Raw genomic sequence first — 16,316 nt, 5'->3', positions numbered from 1 at the left:
GGTTTGCATGGGAAAGAAATGCTCAGGGGCAAATGAGAGGAATTGGCCTAAGAAGAGTAGTCCTTCCAGCGCAGCCAGACCCCCAGATGTCGGAGCGCAAACACAGAAGCGGAGTCATGACAGGCCTGGGTGAATGGGCCCTGGAAATGCTGCTCACAGGAGCAGCAAGGGCCCCGGGCGCTGGGCTCATGCTTCCAAGGAGAGCTCTGTCCATGCAGCTGCGTGTCTTTCTTCAGCCCGTATCAGCAGCCAGGGCCCCAATAAGAGTGGGCAGAGACACCGAACTGGGAGGACGAGGGTCTGCTGGAGAATGGCAGGGTCTCTCCTGAAGCCTTCAAACCAGTGTGGTTTCTGAATTCAGAATTTTTCAGATTTTAGAAAGCTATTTGTATGCATAGTCTGCATAGTACATGTGTTATACTCGGGGGCTGCTCCTCATGAACAAAATATAATATTTCTGCAGCAAAACCTATGAATGTTCACACTAAGTAGGAAAAATAAATAATAAATAGCATTATGTCAGTTCAGGTGGTGGTTTGCCGACAAGTGAATTCAGGTCAGATCAAATTGTACTGTCAATTAACATAGAAAAGCCTTCAATTTTGGATCTTTTTTATTTTAGAATCGCAGAAAACAAAATATGGGCTTGTCCAAGGAATTGGAAAGAAGGGGGAGCTGAGGTATAGGGTATGATCCTCACAGGGACCATAGAGTCCAGGTTGGGGAAGAAAGGATCAGAGAAGGTACTCAGATTTAGAAGCTTGAACTACAGTCCCAGTGAGGGTAATAGATTGTCTCTAGACACTAGAGTTTGCTACAATGACAATACTTTATATTTGTAAGTGATTTTCAGGTTCAAAAAGAGTTTGATTACTTTGAGAAATCATTACTTGCCTTTTCAAGTATCAGGGAAATGAGACTTAGATAAATTAAATAGCTTATTCAAAACCACACAGCTACAGAGCCCCAGAAGCAGGACCAGGGCTATGACTTTTCTTCCTGCTACCCGTTCCAGAAATGCTATTGCTAGAACAATAGGTAAATTTCACAGGAAACAACAAAGTTCAGAAATGCAGATGTTTTAGACAGATAATGGTCTGAGATTATCAAATGCTTATCATAACCAAGCTCTGCATGACTACTATATCCTCATGACAAACCTACCCAGTGCCTACTCTCATGATTTCTATTCTATAGATGAAAAAAGTGACTTTAAGGTAACTCATAATTGCCCCAAACTGGAATGCACTTCTCTGGAAGGCAGGGACCTTGACCTGCTTATGTGTTGGTTTGGCAGTCAAGGAAAATCATTGCCCATGTACAATAGGGTTATCCACTATGACATCCATTGGCCAAGTGTAGCTACTGGCATTTGAAATGTTGCTAATCTTACTGTGATATTTTGTATGTGAAAAATGCATGCCAGCTTTTGAAGACAGTACAAATAAAAAGGAAACTAACCATTGATAATATTGGGTACATGATGAAATGATAGTATTTTGGATCTATTATGTTAAATAAAATACATTCTTAAAATGAATTTCACCTGTTTTTTTGTTTTTACTTTTAAATATGGCTATTAGAAGATTTAAAAGTGTATCTGTAGCATGATATTTCTATTGAATGGCACTGGTGTAGAGAATGAATTAAAGAAGAGAAAACATTAGGAAATTTTATCCAAAGCCTGGTTGAATAATGATTGATTGATTCACTCTTTCATTCAAAATGTCAGGCATTGCATTAGATCCTGGGATGTGAGGGTGACTAGATATGGCAAATGAGAGCACTGATATCATTAATCTGTGACCTTTTGGGGGGGAAACAGATCATAATTAAGCAACACAATTAGCAAACACAATAGAGTTATGATCACGTGCAGTCATTATAACATCCTCTGATCAAACACCCCGAGGGGGTAACATTTATACTGATAACTGAAGGGTAGGAAGGAGTCAGCATTTGAAACCCTGAAGAGGAGGATTCCAATCAGACGGAACAGTCATGCAAGGGCTTAGGGCTGTCGCTGGAAGCCTGTCACTGAAAGAATGTGCACAAGGAAAACAGTAGCTTGCAATGTAGCTGAAGACGTAGGAAGACAGCACCTGTGTCAGTCCTTACGGGCCAAGGAAAAGAATTGGGAGTTTATTCTAGGTGCTGGGGAAAGCTGTGGGTGAATTTGAAACCAGTCATGCTTTAGAGCAATTTCTTTGACTTCATATTGCATGATCCCTTTTACCTGAAACATCCGGAAAATGAGAATCTGTAGGATTAAAGGTAGATGAATGGTTTCCAGGGCGGGCTGGCAGGAGCTGTGGCGTCACTCACTGTGTGGACTCTTATTGGGGTGACACAAATGGTCTAAAGCTAGAATTTGGTGGTGGTTGTGTGACTTGGTACGTTTACTAAAAACTGTTGGATTGCATACTTAAAATGGGTGAATTTAATAATATGTCAACTCTGCCTCACCAAAGTGGTTTAGGAATAGATCCCTGATAAAAGGGGCTGATAAAAGGGAAACTGATTCAGGGAAGCAAGGCTGGCAGCTTAGCAGGCAGTTCCTGTAGCCTAGACAAGCTGGATGCATCTTGAGCTGGGATCCTAGAAATAGAATGAACTTGGCCATGTGGTTTCCTCTAAGCCAGGGGTTGTTACTTTTTCTATAAATGACTAGATTGCAATTATTTTAGGCATTGCAGGTCTCCATCTCTTTCACAGCTACTCAAATCTGAGCTGCTGCCAGGGTCAGAATCAATGAATGACTGACAATGTTCCAACAGAAGTTTGTTGAGGAACACTGAAATTCATTCATGCCATTTTTATATGTCAAAAAAAAAATATTCTTTGATTGTTCTCATCCATTTGAAGCTATGAAGGTGCCCTGAGTTTAGGGCCTTCTTTACACAGGCAGGTGGCATGCTTTTCCGGCTCCGGGGACCTGCCAGCCCTGCCCAGCCCCAGCAGCCCCAGCTGCTTCAGAAGGCTTCCGCTGGCCGCATGCCAGGTGATGCTGAGCCCAGAGGCCTTCATGACAGGAGTGGAGAGTCACCACCTGCTGCCTCCAATTGGCTCCTTCAGTGTGGTCATTACAGTTGGGAAAGCTTTCCCAGCCCTTGCTGAATTACAGCATTGTCAGCGCGTTCATGGATTCTATTCAGCTTATCGCGAGCATTTTTCTCCAATGGAGCGATCCCCTTTCACTGCCCAGAGTTTTGGATAGGATTATTATTGCTTTTTTTCCCCCTTTTTGCAGAGATTTAAAGCAAAGTTATCAAGCCTCTTCCCACCCCCTGTATCTTTCACTAAGAACTCATATAAATCCCAAGGCACAGACCTAGCTCTTAATCTTTCAGGCCGTTTAAGTTCTTTGAAGTCACTCGTGCTGCTCAGGAAACAGGTAAGTCCTATACTGTAGATATATTAAGCCTCCTTAGCTGAAGCCAGCTAAGAAACACATCTGCTCTGATTTCCGAGCTGGGCCCTGGATGCTGAGTGACATGAGCAGTTTCCATCAACCTGTATCTGCACCATGCTCACTCCATCCCTTGATGGCAGTCTGTTGCTTTCCATTTTTCTTCTTAATCTATTGATTAGGATCTTAATGCAGATATCAGCAGGCAGAATGACTTGTCCTCACATCTGTGATAAAGGAAACATGATCTTTAATTCAAAAAAAATTGGAATGAGAACAAAAGCATGACCTAAAAAAAAATGTCTGGCAGCAAGGCAGCTGCTAAAAAGTCCTGCTCTCTGGGTTGGTGGTCAATCCTCCATGGACTTCGGAGGTCAACAGACAAGTTCCAAGCCTGGCTTTCCTGGTTGCATTCCCTGCCACCAGCTGCTCATCTGAGCCCGGGTTTCCTCAAACTAAAAACGGAGGATAATAGCAGGTAATGAGTAGGTTGCTTGAGGACCCAGGGCCTACCTCATGTCACCAACGTGACTCTCCCATGGACTGTCAACAAGGGTTAGATGCCTGACTTCATTTCTTCCTTGAATACCTTTTGAAGGCAGACACTCACTCTTCCGTGTTCTCTGGGTGTGAGCCTGAGATGAAAACACAGGGTTGTCCCCACCAGCTTAGTGAACTGGGACCACTCTCTAGAATTCCCAAGCCTCGGTTCGTCCTCAGAAGAGGGAGCTGATACTGACATGGATCATGTCATGGTGCTGTGGCCACCTTAACCATGTGTCCAGAACATCCAGCACTCACTGTGGCCACCCGCACAGGGGGTACTCCAGGGTGAGCTTCGGCACACACTGTGATTGTTCTGAATCCGACTGGGCGTCTCTCAGCTGCAAAGTACAGTGAGATACGCAGGTTTGCTCGTGGGACTGAACGAGGGGTTGGTTTGTGGCCCTTGCTAATTGGAAGTAACGCGATGTTCCATTGAGTCGCAAGAGGTTTTGTCCCTAGCATTCTCGTTCCCAGCCTCAGGGCTGTTGCTGATAGAACATGGACAGGTCCATGTCGTGGACTAATGTCACAAGACTGGAGGGCAGGTTCTTGGCTCCTCACTCTCAAGATCACTTCTTAGCCCTTTTCCTGGGAACAAGACTGGTTTCTGGTCCTCTGCTCACCATGATGCTTTGAAATATTCAGTTTTGTTTGCTTTCTACAATGGCTCTAGGACATTTTGCAGGTGGGAGAGTAGAACCAAATGGGCTAGAAAGGGACACAAGCTTCATGATACAAGACCAAGTTGAAATCCCAGTTCTCCCACTTGGAGCCATGTGGCCACTGACTGAAGGGCCTACACTCTGATCCCCAGGTCTTCTCTTATGTAATAGATTTATCAATTTGTCTCTCTAGTGAGGTACTTGGCAAGGTAAAATCATAAAGATCTTGCCCTCAAGGTGGAGGCTCAATAAATTGCACTATTGGGGAGGAAAAAAACCCACAAAATTTTCTCTAATCTTTTAGATTCAGTGTCTAGTGCCTTGCAAATTGAATGAAAAAAGAAAAAAAAAAAAAGATAGACTAACAGGAGTAAAAGATTTATTTTATATGCTTATGGCAGGCCTCACAGAGAGCAGATAAAAATCCCCAAAAGACAGTCAGACCCAGAGGCTTATATACCATTTTAATAAGAGATCAGTAAAACCTGGAGAAGAGACAAGACAAAGAAAAAGCATTTTGAGTCTCTAGAGGTGGTATATTGTGGGGAGTAAATACTAATTGTGGGGACGCTAATGGAAGATAAGGATTATTTAGTGATTTGCTCGCTCAGGGCCTGCTCTGTGCCAATTTTCCATTCTTCTTCATGGCTATGAAACTCCCCTGGGAAAGAGGATTTAAATTGTCCTCATTTCTCATAAATTTATGCACACAGTCAGATAGGGAAAGCTTTGAGAAGGCTTCTTTACGCTCAGTTCTCAATGACCTTCCTCTCAAAATAATCCACGTGCCCAGCGGTGTATTTTGGGGTGGCTTATTCTGATCCCCTCCAGAGCACTGCTCTTGTCCCATGGTTACATGACTTGCTTCTCTGCAGGTGACCCTAAGGAATCAAAGATTTGCACAAAAATTATCCAATAATAGTTAGGAGGAATGCAGAAAAATAAAGATAACTCTGTTTCAGGACAAGTTTTGGACCGCTGGTCTAGTCTTTGTAATACATGACATTGAGGTTGTGATTCCATCCCAGGGGGACACGGTCTTGGCTAATGAAGTGCCGACACCTTTGACTGGTTCCATTGCTTTTGTGCACTTGTTGTGCAGCTATGTGGCACTGCTCTGGGCCAGACACTTACCCACGGCATTTTGTACATATCAAGTGTTTCATCCTCGAGACAGCCTGGCATGAGGAAAAGAGGCACAGAGTGTAACCTGGACAGCGAGCAAGCGGCAGAGTCAGGAAGTAGACGGGCAGTGCGACTCAACTCTAGAGTCCGTGGAGCAGCAACCATGCCGAGCCCTCCCCATGTGTTCTGAATGAGCGAAGGTCCAGTTTGGCCCAGATCATAGTGACCAGCTCAAGATGCAAATCAAGTCTGTGTGACCTTAAGCCCAGGCTCCTCCTGCTGCCCTCCACCGTCTCTCAGAGGCCCAGGCTAGCCCGGAGAGGCTGGGGAGGCTGGAGGTTCTCACATTCACCACAAAGTGACGACGGGGTCAACGACCCGGTCCACAGGGATAAGCAGTGAGGTTCTTTATTAAGACCAGGGTTCAGGGTTCTTTATTAAACCAGGGTTGTTTCAAATATTGAAAGAGACACACAAAAATATTATCTATTTTTATTTCAAATTATATTTATCTGTGTATCCCTTGTTTCTCTTTGCTAAATCCACCAGCCTCATTCCACATAACTGTTTTGGACAAGGCACAGAGAGGAATCCTAAAGGGAAGGGAGAGGGCTTTCTTTCCAAAGGAACAAAAGCAGTAGCAATTGCAGTCCTAAAGCAATAAATGTTAGCATATCCACCTTTTGTAAGAGAAAGAGAAAGGTAACAATGAAGCAAGAGTCAAAAAAGAAAAGGAATTTGTATCTAAATACAGTTATCATATAGATTATATAAATCCATAATATCTCTATATGATAAAATATGAAGTCTAGATGTACTATCTCTATGTAAAATCTCTATGTAGATTTATGTAGCTATTTTCTAGACGACTGCCTTTTCTACTATAAGTTTGTGTTCGTTTGTTATGCTGTGATCCTGAGCTGCATAGATGCAGAAGAGGAAGAGGAAAAAAGAGAAAAGGTAAGAGAACAAGACAGGAATTCAGATTCCCAAGTAGCTACCACTTCCCAGAGCTTGCACTAGGCATCTCACGATCTCACTTAGTCTTCAAGAGACACCCTCAAGAGAGCCTTGACCGTCCATTAGCTGTGACTGACCATTAGCTGTGACTGTCCATTCTGCCCATAATACTCAGAGAGGTGGACGGGCAAAGTCCCACAGCAGCAGAGGCACTGGAGGAAGAGTCTTTACCTAGCTGACCGCACTGCCTGCCCTCACAGCCAGCGCCCTTTGCTGAAGACGGTGCCCAGTCCTGGCCTCCCCTCCCTCCCTCTCCCTCTCTCCCTCTCTTCGGAGATCTTAGCACAGGTGGCCTCCTGTGTGAATAAACTGGCCATGTGTCTGTATCCTCCCAGTGGCTTTACAGGCTGAGGGGAAAGTCATGACCAACCCATCCCTCTGTCAGCCTGAGCCTGGTGACTCATGCTACATTCTCAAGAGGACCCTCAAAATCCGTGTTTGGGAACTTGATCCCAGATGCAACAGCGTTGGGGGTGGAGTGGAGATAAGAGAACTCCAACCCTCTTGATTCTTTGTAAGGCCCATCTTTGTCTAGGGTAACATTTAGAATAAACACCAGCCAGGTACCTACCAAAAATTTTTAAAAAAGAAAACAATTAAAATGTTTTCTGGGAAATCTCCAGAAAATTCCACAGCAGTTTTCATCCTGATGTAAGCAAAACCTTTCAAAATGCAATTTTCTGTGAAGAGGGAGAACTACTACCAAGAAAGTCCCCCACTGACCGTGCGGAGCCCATGCTCACTAGCAAATTTTTTAGTCAAATATGGATTATACCTGTAATCCCAGCAGTTTGGGAGGCTGAAACAGGAGGATCATGAATTCAAAGCCAGCCTCAGCAAAAGTGAGGCACTAAGCAACTCAGTGAGAACTGAATCTAAAATAAAATACAAAATAGGGCTGAGGATGGGGCTTAGTGGTTGAATGCCCCTGAGTTCAATCCCCCCCCCCCACAAAAAGATGGATTAAATACAAGAAATCAGTTTTGTGGTTGAATTAGACTCAGGCAATCATGGAATTAATATTGTTATCTCAGCATAACCCAACCTATACTAACTAGCACAAAACCTTTTTCAGATTGTTATTCTAATGACTTCCCAAGTGCTATTCTCAAAGTATATTCTGCATCCATGTTTTCAATATTTAAGCCTATTCCCTCTAAGTGCCAACTTGTCTGCTTCCAGGTGGCCAGAAAATCACAACATGCCAAGTTTCCCACTGCATGGGCCTCCACTAAGGCTGTGCATGGGCCTTGCTTGTGTCCTGTCCCTCTGGAACACAGGTAGGTCTGGTCAGTTCCAGAAGTATCTGTTCTATATAGTAAATTAGGGTATTCATTGTGCTTTGAGAATCTCAGCAGCCAACATTTCAACCCTAACCCTAAACAAATCTGATCAAAATGGCCATCATAAGTCTATTTTTACTTTTTTTTCCTCCTTGCATCTCTCTCCTTCACTCAAAAAAACATCATCAGTGACTCCCCACTTCAGGGTGGTGTCCTGAATCCCAGCGCGCTCCACAGGCCCTGCTTCCCTCACCTTCACCCGTCCCTGCAAACCCCTGCCCCCTTCTTCCCGCTCGCTCCATCACCGTGGCCTTCAGTCAGTTCTTCAGAGTGATGTGCCCCCCGCAGGCCTTGGGCTCATGCTAGGCCCTGCCCATGGAAGACCCTCCCAGAGAGCTAAATCCTAAATCACCTTTCAAGTCAGGGCTCAACATTCCACAGGAATCCAGGCCGCTGAATGAGATCAGGCACCTGCTGCCCACACTCACTCCCCACTGGAATGGTGTCGTTAGCTCTCTTCCTTCACGTCTGCCTCCCCAGCACCCACAAGACCCAGCAGATTCTGGTGCTCAATGGCATCCTCAATCTCTAGCATTCTAATCGTTCTTCAATAAGTACTTGATGATTGGATGAATGAACAGACTTCAGGTGGGATTTTAAGCAAATCACAATTTCAGATTATAATTTTCTCGTCTATGAAATGGGCGATTGAATTTAAATTCTCCAATGTTATATCTGGGTTGCAATTTCTCTGATGAAATCTTTTTCACTTTAGTATCTGGCATTAAGGGAGGATCCAAGAAAGAAAAGGGAATGACTTTCCTACCCTTGAAAGAAAAGGAAATGACCTTCCTACCTATAACAGGTAAATGGGCAGGGTCTCCTCCAGAGCTCACTGTTCTTGGACAAGTTTCTTGACGCCTCCGTGCCTCCCCTCTCTCTCTGTGGCTGGAGACCGAATCTGCAGCTAACGCTCTGACTCACGGTCGTCATTCCTATGGGCTGCGGCTGACCTTATAGTTCAATGGATACTTGGATTCGATTCTCTCACGATCTTATTAAATACACAGAGCGACCTGACATTCCATCCGTGACTGAAGGTTTTATAATGGAAGTATTGTCATTGTCTGTCATCATCTGTGTAATAATTTCATCTCTCTTTGCCTTTCCTTCTTGATGGTATGCAGTTGACTCTGCAGAGATGATGACTACCTTGTGCTGTACAGGATTCAGGGAGCAATGCTTCTGTTGCTATTTTTTTTTTCTTTTTTTGTGTTACTGGGAATAGAACCCAAGGGTGCTCTACCACTGAGCTACACCCAGTCCTTTTTTATTTTTTTTTATTTTGAGACAGGGTGTCTCTAAGTTGACAGGCTGGGCTGGAACTTCTGACCCGTCTGCCTCAGCATCCAGACATGCTGGGGTTATAGGTGCGAGCCACCATGCCCGCCTGTTCCTAAATTTTTGATAAAGGAGTGAGATAATTTTTATATGCTTTTGTGGGTGGGTTTGAAAGTTACTTTTAATTTTCTAAATTTCTATCTTTAATTAGTCAGAACACTCACGTGACTCAATTAGCAAAAGATACAAAAGTATATAAAGATAAAACGCCCCCAGCCCACTCCTTCCCTTTCCCCAAGGATGCCAGAGGCACCAATACGTGTACAAGTAGGATAATGTTTCATAAATATTAAGCCTATTTGAATGTCCCATTTTCTCCTCTTTGAAGGAGAACAGAATTCCCGTCCTGTAGGTAATCACGAAGGAAGAAGGTGATGAAACTCAGTGTGAAGAAGCATGAGGCGTGTCAGGTCCTTCCATTGTGAAGACACCCCTGTTGGCCTGTTTGCTGGTGGTGCTGGGGATGGAGTCCCAGGCTCACACAAGCACACGGTGCTGCCCACTCCCCAAGGTTGCTTTTATATCCAAAAATAGAATAGAATAATGAATTTATATAATCTATCCAGAAACTTATTTGTAAAATGCTTCTGTATAACATCCTATTCCAAACTCTGTGCTTTAAAGGTGTTTAGTTCACACTTCAAATATTGTAACTAAAATCCACCCAAGGATTTGCAATTAGAAAAAGGAGTGCTAGGCGTAATTTTTTTAGTAAAAGGAGTGCCGTTCGAGAATTGTGGTCAGAAAGACTGAACCAAGCTGGCCACTGGGCAAAAAGGCGTGGGCATCATGCCAGGCCAGCAGGCCTTGGCAGCTCTGCACCCTGCAAATCACAAACACAGGTGACCCTGGGCCCTCACCTGCAGGAGGCTGCAGCGGCTGGGCAGGTAGCCCGCAAGGCTGGTGGTGCTTCCATAGACCTCGCAGGGGCTGCTGCTGGAGGGACCGTGCAGGAGGTGACTCTCAGGGTGCTGAGGAGACAGCTGTGGACCCTCCCACGTCAGAGGACAGGTCATTTGACAGCCTCTGACCTGCCCGATAACTTACGTTTGTCTCAAATTTCCTCTTGTTGTAACATAGTCCCTCTACCTCTGGCAGCCACATTGTGGGGAAGGGGATTCACAGCCCCCGAGTGTCTCTAACCCCAGTGCTTCAATAACCGGTAAAAAGCCACAGTGGCTTACACAGGCATAGTTGCCTTGACTTCAGTTTCAATAGGATACTTGAAAAGCAGAAGGGGACAGGCTACATCCCATCAGTGGCTGGCTGGCTGGATAGAGAACCTGTGGCATACGCACACTGTGGAATATGATTTAACCCTGAAAGAAGAAAGAAAGCCCTGCCTTTCACAACAACACAGATGGACACAGAGGGCATCGTGTTACGTGAAATAAGCCAGTCATGGCCCCATAGACCCTTCATGATTCAGTTCCATGAAGACTCTAAAGAGTGAGGCTCAGAGGCACGGGGAGCAGAAAGGCAGTCACCAGGGGCTGGAGGAGGGAGGACGTGGAGTTTGTTGTTCAACACACATAAAGCTTCAGATGGATGAGATGAATAATTTCTGGAGCTCCGCTTCACAACACAGCACCTATAACTAACAATGCCTTACTGTGCACTGAAAAATTTGGTTGGGGTAGACCTCATATTAATTTCTCTTAAAATGAAATTGAAATGAAATTGAAATGAAATAAAAAGAACAGCAGGTGGAAGTAAATGGATGAGCAAAGAACTTAATCTTAGCCTCCAGGTCCCTGTCTGTTTACTTTTATGGGTCTCAACTTTCTCACCCTTCAGATGGGTAAATGACATGAAGCTGCACTTCCAGGATGCTATTTCACTGATGAGAACTTCTATTTCAGTTTCTGGAAACAGAGGCATTAAGAAGGAGAAAGACGGGGCTCTCCCGGGAGCAACAGGTAACTAGGCTCACCCCGGCTAACTCTGAAACGCTGGGCACCTCTTTCAGACTCTCTGGGCCTTTGGTTCTTCCATCTATAAACAAGTCACCTTCTCCATCTAAATGTACGTGGAAAATAATCACTAACTTCTAAATAGCACTGCAGCCATGAGAACAGCAGAGACAGTGAGATGCACCTGGAATGCAAGATAGCTGGTCCTCCAGATCAGTCCTTCCCAGGGGGCCGTCTCCGGCAGCAGCTTAGTGAGCTGGGAGAGTCCCGGCAGCACCCTGCTCTTCCCTGTATTGACACCTCTCACCTGTCATTACAGGTGAATGGCCTGCTGCCCAAGCCACAGACAGGAAGCTCCATGGAGCTAGAGACACTTATTTCCAGTTTACCTCCTTTGTCCCAACACCCAGCATCCTGCCAGGCCCTCCGTGTGTGTCTGTTGAATGAGTGAGTGAGTGAGTGAATGCCTTTGACATTTCAAATTTTCCTTCAATATCACAAACCTCAACAAGCAGACAGGCAACCCGATGCTTTGGAAGGGCTGCTGTTCTGCAGTTAGGAAGTAGATTCTGAGCCCTTCGTGACCACTGCTCGGTTGTATGGTCAAGGCACGTTCTTTCTGCTCTCTGAGCCTTAGTTTCCTGACCCAGTCAGGGAGTTGGGTAGATTAGACTGTCAGCGTTGTAATCACCTTTTATATTTACTAAAATGTACATTTGCAGGCTACACCCATCCCTAGGAGATTAGAATCTGGAGGTGCGGGTGGGTGCAAGAGGACTCTGGATCTGCTTTCTGCAGTCTCCCCCAGTGACCGTACTGTACTGCTGAGTCTCAGGGTGGCTACGGCAGGGTGCCAAGCTTCTCCAGCCCCCTGGGGCTGGGAATGGGGACTTGCATTTTGCTCATGAAAACTTTTCCCTTCCCAGTGTCTGTCCTAAGAGGAGAAGAGAGGAAGGAAAAGGGGGTGGCATTTCTCGACACCACAGGTGAGTCTCCCCCTACCCCGTCATACCCATCTGGGCTGCTGCAAATCCTACCACGTCTCTGCACCTCTGCCACAGCAGGATTGGCAGCTTCTCTAATTGTTATCTGAGCATTTAGTAAAATTGGAAAGAGATAAGGCTTGTAAAAATATTAAGAGGATTCCAAATCTTCAAACGACACCTGGGAGAAGGGGTTTTCCCGGGCAGCACCTGTCCCTTGGCTGCACCCGTCCATGCCTGGGGACTGAGTTTTTTCATACTGAATCTGGAGCTTTGAGTGGGGAGGGGCACCCCGGCATTAAAATCGTGGACTTCAAAACCAAGCCTCAGGTGACATCAGTGCCCCACCAGGGTTCAAGCCCCTCTCTTACACACGGTACTCACTTCCAAATTCAGAGCCACCCAGACCACCTGTGATATCCTTGGGCTTCCCGTCACAGGTGAGAGGTGTCCCCCCAACCCTGAGCCTCTCCAAGGCAGAAGCGAATCAGTCCTGGGTGTTTCTTGGGCTTCGTTTGGTCACCACGTGGGTCACCATGTGTGTGGTTGGCGGCCACCTCCTGAGCTGATGGCAGAGACCTCCTCTTGTCCTCAAGCCCCCTGTGCCTGGCACCAGGCATGTGTGCAGCTCACACCCAGAGGGACGGTTCCTCCACCTGCAGCTTAGAAATGAGGAGCTGCCTCTGTTGCGAGGACCTCTGGCCAAGGCCTTGCCTTTCCATCTTTTCCAGAGGTTCCTGCAAGGTCTGTGGATCTGTCTGCACTGAACCTGATGGAGCTCGTGAACGGGATGCTGAGCAGGGCTTTAAAAGGTAACCACCGGGGTCACACAGTCCAGGTCTTCTCTTCTGGAGCTCTCTGCCACCCCGAGGACACGTCCCTCCACTGTGCCTCAGTTTGTCCATGCTCGGGGTGGAGAATACATTGTGCTATCTAACCCACCGTGAGACAGAAAACATCCACACGAGGCAGGAGACTGCCCGCATCCCGAAAGCAAACCCAGACACGCCGTTTGGGTGGCGTTCCTGAAGAGAAGTGTACTGGTAGCCGTAAACCAACAGTGGTTACTCATTAGATAAGTTAATATGAACCCGAGGGTCTCTCCTTATATCCAAAGGAGTCCGGAGTGCTTACAGTAGTATTTCAATCAGCGTTCTATGTTCCTTTAGCTTCTATTGATAGTGCGTACTTAACAAATGGGAACTTATGAATTTATTATAAAAAAATCAGGAGATACATGTCCAGAAGTAGAACCTGGTAAAATGAAGCAAAGCATGAAAGACCCATAGCGCACAGGCTCCATTACTCATATTACACTTTGTCCAGTGAATATTTGTGGAGCACTTGTCACATGCCAGGTGCTCACTATTCTAAGTATGGGTGGCCAAACAGTGAACAAATCTGACAAAAATCCCTGCCCTGGGGAACTCACATTCTGGGAGGTAAAGAGGTAACAGAAACCAGTCAATATGATAAGCAGGGAATGGAGAAGCCCTGCAGGGTCAGGGACTGAAGAAGGCCCGTTCAAATACTTGGGTCTAGGATTGTGCAGTAGACACACTACACAACTGTACGTGGTGGCTCTAGGCCTGTCCACTTAGTCTTTTACTTATCAGACATTATTGGAGGGCTCATTCCATCCCCATCTCAATGCGTGAAGCTGTAACCACAGGATCCAGCCCCGCCCTCAAGCTGCCCACCTTGGAGCTGCTTGGGGACACGGACAGTAGCAGGAGTGATGAGTTACAGTGCAAACTCTGGAGAGACTGAAGCAGCGGGCAGCAGAATGGCTGCACTCCGGAGCTCCTGTTAATCCCGTCCTGTCCTCTGCAAAGCCCTGCACCAGGCTCTGCAGAATGTTGCAGACCCAAAAGTGGAGACTGGCCGCTTCAGGAGCTCAGCCTCCAGGTGCCTGGTGTGACCAGGCAGAGTCACGCGGAGTGCTCCCACTGCATTGCAGACTGGAAGGTGCGGGAGTCGGGGCACACCCCTGCCACGCAGCCCGGGATCTCGCCCCAGGTCCTCGGTGCTTGCCGCACCAGGACACTTATTAAATATGCGGCTCCAGACCTCTGCCCTGGAGATCCCGGTTCCTTAGTCTTAGCCGAGGCCCCAACAGCACGTTTTTACCACCTGCCGTTGGAGAGTCCATGGTCAGCAAAGCGTGAGGAACTGCGGCTAGCAGAGCCAGCAACCCAGAGAGCTCATGGAGCAGTCGGGGCTGCACGCCTGGCGTATGCAGCCAGGCCCTCGGGGTTGTGCCCAGAAACGGGGCAGAATGGGCCTCAGGTCTACTGTTCCAGCCACTAGCCCGGTGGGCCACAGAGTGACAGAATATAAGTCACTTGAGGCACTTGTTAAAATTCAGGGTCCTTGGGGCTGGGGAGATAGCTCAGTAGGTAGAGTGCTTGCCTTGCAAGGACAAGGCCGTGAGTTCAACCCCCAGCACCACAAGAAAACAAAAAAGAATGCTCAGAATCCTGGCATACCTGCCTCCCCGACCTCCAGCCTCCAGAGCTGGGGCAACGTAAGTTTCTGGTGTCAAAGCCACCAAGTTTGAGGGAACAGGTTGGAGCAGCCTCAGGACACTGGCACACTCGGGATCCCGAAGGACGGCAGAGCCCAGGGAAGGCAGGCTGCCGGGGCTGTCGGAGGCTGGCGGTCGCCTTTCGTCGTGGTGTTCACTCTCATCATTATTATAGTGTTGGTTTTACTACCTGCCTGCTGGCTAGAGTGTTCAGTTATCACCGTGGTCTCTTTCTTCATCGCCACAGACGACAAGACGTTCCTCTCCTTGCTGAGCGTCACCTCCTACAGCTCCTTCGCCTTTCACAAGTTTTCAGTGGCCGTTTACAACAGTGAGTGCTGCTGGCCCCTGGGGGTCGGGGGCTCACGGCGGGAGAGGGCCGCAGGGCCAGCCTGCGACGGGGTCCCCGGGTGACCGCTTCTCTTGGCAGTTTCAAATCTGAAGACGGTGGACCCAGCCAGATTCCCCACGCGGTACTGCTACTGCCTGAACAACCGCACCAACGACCTCTCAGGTGGGTGCAGCCAGCGCCAGTCTGGCCGCGTTTCCAGTTTCTCTTGTGCCCCATGTTGTAAGACAGGCAATACGAAGTGTCTTTTGTGTTGAAATTGGTTCATACTTATGGTCCCAGAAAGTTGCTTGCTTGGTTTTACTGTGTGTGCACAAAGGGGTAAGGACAGATGTTCATGCAGCAAGATCAGGGAACGCGTGAACATCCACCCTCAGGAAGATGGGCTGTTGTCATCAAGCTTTGGAAAACAGCCAGGACCATGCAGAGATGAGGGGGCATGGCCAGACGGTTCCTCTGCATGGAAAAAGGTACCAGAAATTTCAGTTAGAAAAAGAAAGTTGTGGGGGCTGGGAACATAGTTCTGTGGTAGGGTACTTTCCTTGCCTCTGTGAAGCCCTGTGTTTGCTTCCCAGCACTGGGGAAAAAAAGAAAAAACAAAAACAAAAAAAGGGAGAGAGAAGAAAATAAAAAGGAAAAAGAAAAGAAAAATTACAAAGCGATATGCAGAATACAATATTATTGATGAAAAACTTATACATATCTAGATACCAGATCAGCAATTTCTGGAGTCTCTGGTTTGGAGTGGAGATTGTTGAATAAATGAAGAATTTTTTTAATCTGGATATTTTTGTTTCATTGAGAGTGTATACATGTTCCTTATATGTAGAGAATCCTGAAAAATAGACGTGAACTTATTTCCACTAATTCATACATTCAACAAACTCTTTACTGATCACCTACTATGATCCAGGCACTTTTGCAGGTGTGCAGAACGGAAAGTAGATGCACCCTACTCTCCAGAGCTAAGAGGTGGTGATGGAGAGTAAGTGAATAAACTGGAAAGGCACAGGCTGGTTGCCTGACCATGAGCACAGTGAAGCAGGGAAGGCCAGGGGACATGGCGTGTGTATGACGGCAGGGGAATCTCCAAGGAGG

The 16,316-nt window shown here is 46.7% G+C and overlaps 1 protein-coding gene across 1 annotated transcript in view; it reads left to right on the top strand.

Annotated features, from left to right (window-relative positions):
- Positions 1-8,089: 8,089 nt before the first annotated feature.
- Positions 8,090-16,316, top strand: part of HHLA1 (HHLA1 neighbor of OC90) — a gene marked incomplete at its 3' end in the record, with an annotated part of 33,078 nt that continues 24,851 nt past the window's right edge. The window contains exons 1-4 of the mRNA XM_079146757.1: positions 8,090-12,345; positions 13,074-13,154; positions 15,117-15,200; positions 15,300-15,383. Of these exons, the coding sequence (XP_079002883.1) occupies positions 12,243-12,345; positions 13,074-13,154; positions 15,117-15,200; positions 15,300-15,383 (352 nt within the window). The 5' untranslated portion in view covers positions 8,090-12,242. The remainder of the gene's footprint in view (positions 12,346-13,073; positions 13,155-15,116; positions 15,201-15,299; positions 15,384-16,316) is intronic.

The sequence above is a fragment of the Sciurus vulgaris genome, assembly GCF_902686455.1.
Source record: "Sciurus vulgaris genome assembly, chromosome: 1".
In the NCBI taxonomy this organism is placed as follows: Eukaryota; Metazoa; Chordata; class Mammalia; order Rodentia; family Sciuridae; genus Sciurus; species Sciurus vulgaris.
Note: the sequence above shows the minus strand (reverse complement) of the source record. Positions and strands in the feature narration are given on the sequence as shown.